The 4204-nt window shown below is 35.8% G+C and overlaps 1 protein-coding gene across 1 annotated transcript; it reads left to right on the top strand.

Annotated features, from left to right (window-relative positions):
• Positions 1–738: 738 nt before the first annotated feature.
• LOC105784563 (receptor-like protein kinase ANXUR2) lies at positions 739–3777 on the top strand. Its single transcript, XM_012610467.2, has one exon. It carries the CDS (start codon positions 1114–1116, stop codon positions 3667–3669), a length of 2556 nt encoding a protein of 851 aa, XP_012465921.1. The 5' UTR covers positions 739–1113; the 3' UTR covers positions 3670–3777.
• The last annotated feature ends 427 nt before the right edge of the window (positions 3778–4204 follow it).

Here is a 4204-nt window from a genome sequence, read left to right as displayed (position 1 = left end):
TATATGGAAAAGTGGAAACTTATAAGGCCAACTTGTAGCAAAATGTTATACTTAGAAATAATGTATTGATTACAAATAAACCTTCTCTCCGGTTGTCATACCCAAGTTAATCTACATATCGTTGCCTATTGCAATGGCGATTCTCGATTACGAGATCTAGCAAATGGATGTTAAGACAACATTTTTGAACGTCTATTTTAAAAAGAGCATTTATATTATGCAAACCCACTAAAGGAAATGAGCATGTTGGGGTTCATTATTATAACTTTATGAAATAATAAATAAATTGAAATTGATTTATTACATCATTTTGGTATATGAATTTGATTCTTGTTTAATGTAGTATTTTTGTTATTTGGAGCTAATATGGTACTTGAATTTTAATAAAAATTATACATTTTGGTACCAAAAGGTAATAAGGTTAATTTTTAGTATTTAATTTAATTTTATAGTTGATTAGATAAAATTCATAAATGACTAATAATATTAACACAAATTTACATTTAATACTAAATTTAATTTATTAATAAAATTATGAAAAATCAAATATAATTTATTAGAGACAGAACAATCTATTGCGTTAAAAAAAAAAAGAATCTATAGAAACAGCCTAACATAAAATGCTAATTTAGCGGAGTTTTCTCCAAAGGAATTCATACATTTATAACGGATCAAATACGTTTCTTACTCTCATTCATCAGTTTCCAACTAATTTTCTCAACGTTCAATCATCTTGTTTGAACAAATGACCAAAAATGGAAATCAAAATAAGAAAAAAAAAATGAAACCATAATACTAAAGATAATAAAACCTTCTTCATTTTCCCTGGTTTGATTCCTTTAATCGCAGGGAAAAGAAAGAATAAAGACAAAAAGGAAAAGCTTCGGCAATGTTTGAGTTGCCATGGGGGTATAGAAATGGATTAGGTTAATCCCTTTTTGCATCAAAACCAAAGAAGAATTAGCCTTTTTTGGCGTACAGGAGAATTATTAATTTGTTCCTTTTTTAAGAAACAAAAAAAAAAAAAAATCTTTTCCTGCTTAGTTTTCCTGTACGCCTCCATTGAAGGTTTCTTGAGTGTTATTGTTTTTCCAGGGATTTCTGATTCTATCCATGAAAAGGATGAAGTATCTAGCGAATTTAATTGCTGGGGTTTGTCTGATATTCAATCTTATTCTTGTTTCAAGCCAGCCATTGTTTGTGGACTGTGGGTCAAAGGGTGGGAAAGATGAATATGGAAGAACATGGGTAGAAGATACCAAATACCTGACTTCCTCTCAAAATTCAGAACAAGCTGGAGCTCAATATCATGACCCTTTACTTCCTTCAACACTTCCATACATGAATGCCAGAATCTTCAAATCCCAAGCAACCTATAAGTTCCCTAAAAAAGCTAAGGAGCGTTACTTCCTCAGGTTCCATTTTTATCCTTCAACTTTCGGAAACTACGATGTTTCCAAATCATATTTCGCAGTGGCAGCTGGAGAGATCACCTTGATGAACAATTTCAGCGCTGCAATTACGTGTCGAGCACTTACGCAGGCTTATCTTGTACGAGAGTATTCCTTGGCACCTTCAGATTCTGATAGTTTAGAGATTACATTTACACCTTCAACCAACTATTCAGACACTTTTGCTTTTGTTAATGGCATTGAATTTGTTGCAATGCCAAACTTGTTTGGGACGGCAACTATGGTGGGTTACCGTTCGGGGGGCGTCTTGGATGTGCCGACAGAGAATTTGCAGACCATGTATAGAGTGAATGTTGGTGGACAATTCATACCTCCAAACAAAGATGCTGGTGGCCTTTCAAGAACTTGGTATATCGATGGTACTTATTTGAATGGTGCTGTAGAGGGACTCAGTATTCAATCTGATAAAACAATTAAGATTGATTACGGTAACATGTCAACTGCTACAGCTCCTGAAGATGTTTATAGCACAGCAAGGGTAATGGGAAAATATGGTAAAATCAACTTGCGGGCCAACCTCACATGGGTGTTCCGAGTTGATTCCAATTTCACATATGTTGTGAGGTTACATTTTTGTGAGTTTCAGTTTGATAAACTGAACAACAGAGTATTCAACATTTACCTCAACAATCGTTCAGCTATAGCTGACCCTTATCCAGCTGATATACTTGCTTGGACAAATCAGGAGGAGGTTGCCACATACAAAGATTTCGCTCTAGATCTCAATGATGAATCAGGTCATAATCAGATTCGAGTAGATCTCAACCCTTCAGCTATACACAAGCCAAGGTTCTATAATGTTCTGCTCAATGGACTTGAGATTTTCAAGGTTAGTGAAGGCAGAAGTTTGGCAAGTCCAAATCCGGAACTGTCGGATATGATGATTCAAGAGGACCAAGCGGCGATGAACAAGCCTAAGACGTTTTCCAAGTCCAGCGATAATATAGTTGTTGTTGGAGCCACCGGAGGAGCGGCAGCGGCCTTCGTGGTGGTTGCACTATTAGCTTTCTTCTATACAAAGAAGAGAAAAGTGCATGGGGTTGGATCACATACCTCTAGTTGGCTACCAGTTTATGGGAACTCCAACGTAGGAGGAAGCAGATCAAACAGCGCTCATATTTCAGCCCTGGCGCAAGGTCTGTCACGCCATTTCTCCATAGCAGAAATCAAGCAAGCCACAAATAACTTTGATGAATCTAATGTCATAGGTGTTGGAGGGTTTGGGAAGGTGTATAAAGGAGTTATTAATGGAGGTACCAAGGTGGCCATTAAACGATCCAATCCATCATCAGAACAAGGAATCAATGAGTTCCAAACTGAGATTGAGATGCTTTCAAAGTTGAGACACAAGCATTTGGTTTCTTTGATTGGGTTTTGTGAAGATGGTGGAGAGATGTGCTTGGTTTATGATTACATGGCCCTTGGAACTTTCAGGGAACACATTTATAACAACAAAAAATCAAATCTGTCATGGAAGAAAAGGCTAGAAATCTGTATTGGAGCAGCCAGGGGACTGCATTATCTCCACACTGGAGCTCAGTACACCATTATTCATAGGGATGTAAAGACAACCAACATTCTGTTGGATGAAAAATGGGTTGCAAAAGTTTCGGATTTCGGGCTATCCAAAACTGGTCCTGACATGAATCAAGGCCATGTGAGTACAGTGGTGAAAGGTAGCTTTGGGTACTTGGACCCGGAATATTTCCGAAGACAGCAACTGACCGAAAAATCCGACGTTTACTCCTTTGGTGTTGTTCTCTTTGAGGCATTATGTGCTAGACCAGCTCTCAATCCTAGTCTTCCTAAAGAACAAGTTAGTCTGGCAGATTGGGCACTTAGTTGTCACAAGAAAGGAACACTGGATGACATCATTGACCCTCACTTGAAAGACAAAATAGATCCAGAATGTTTAAAGAAGTTTGCAGGAACAGCTGTGAAGTGCTTATCGGATCAAGGGATTGATCGTCCTCACATGGGGGATGTGTTGTGGAACCTTGAGTTTGCTCTCCAACTCCAAGAAACTGCAGATAGTTCCGGCTCGTCCGGTGATCAAGGAAGTGTACGGTCAAGAGATGCTAGTGTAAGAAACCCAAGAGAATCAGGCAACCTTAGTGTTGGCAGTGAACATGAACTGAATGAAAGTAAGGATGATAGTGTAATCTTCTCTCAACTTGTCAATCCAACTGGGAGGTAAAAAGGATAACTACTGCTCAAGGCCATTTCACAAAGGAAACCATAGAACTTAACCATTACAAAAAAAAAAAAAAAAAAAAAAAAAAAAACAAAAACAAAAACAAAAAAAAAAAAACAAACAAAAACAAAAACAAAAAAAAAAAAAAACATATTTTTTGTCTACATCAGAAACAGGGTGATGTTTTATATTGTTTTGTATTCTATATATTTTAACTAAAACTTATGTGTTTTTATCACCATCAATTTTACCATGTTATAAACTTGCATGGAATATGGTTTCCTAAACAATGTATACCACTTCAATATTCCAAATGCTACATTATCCTAATTTTCCATTTCTTTTTCAACCAAAAATTGTTTACCACATCTCTCCTCCTCATATTTAAACAAAACAGAAAATTATGTAACAAATAAATTTATAAAATTTTATTAAAACATCAAATAAAGTTTTAGTTAAAATAGTAAAACGTTGAAAATTATAATATTTGGGGTTTGAATTCCATCAAACACATTTTTTACCTTTCATATGATTTAAA

This window comes from Gossypium raimondii, chromosome 13 (assembly GCF_025698545.1).
Source record: "Gossypium raimondii isolate GPD5lz chromosome 13, ASM2569854v1, whole genome shotgun sequence".
Lineage (NCBI taxonomy): Eukaryota > Viridiplantae > Streptophyta > Magnoliopsida > Malvales > Malvaceae > Gossypium > Gossypium raimondii.
The sequence above is the reverse complement of the archived record's forward strand: the minus strand, read 5'-3'. Positions and strand labels throughout refer to the sequence as shown.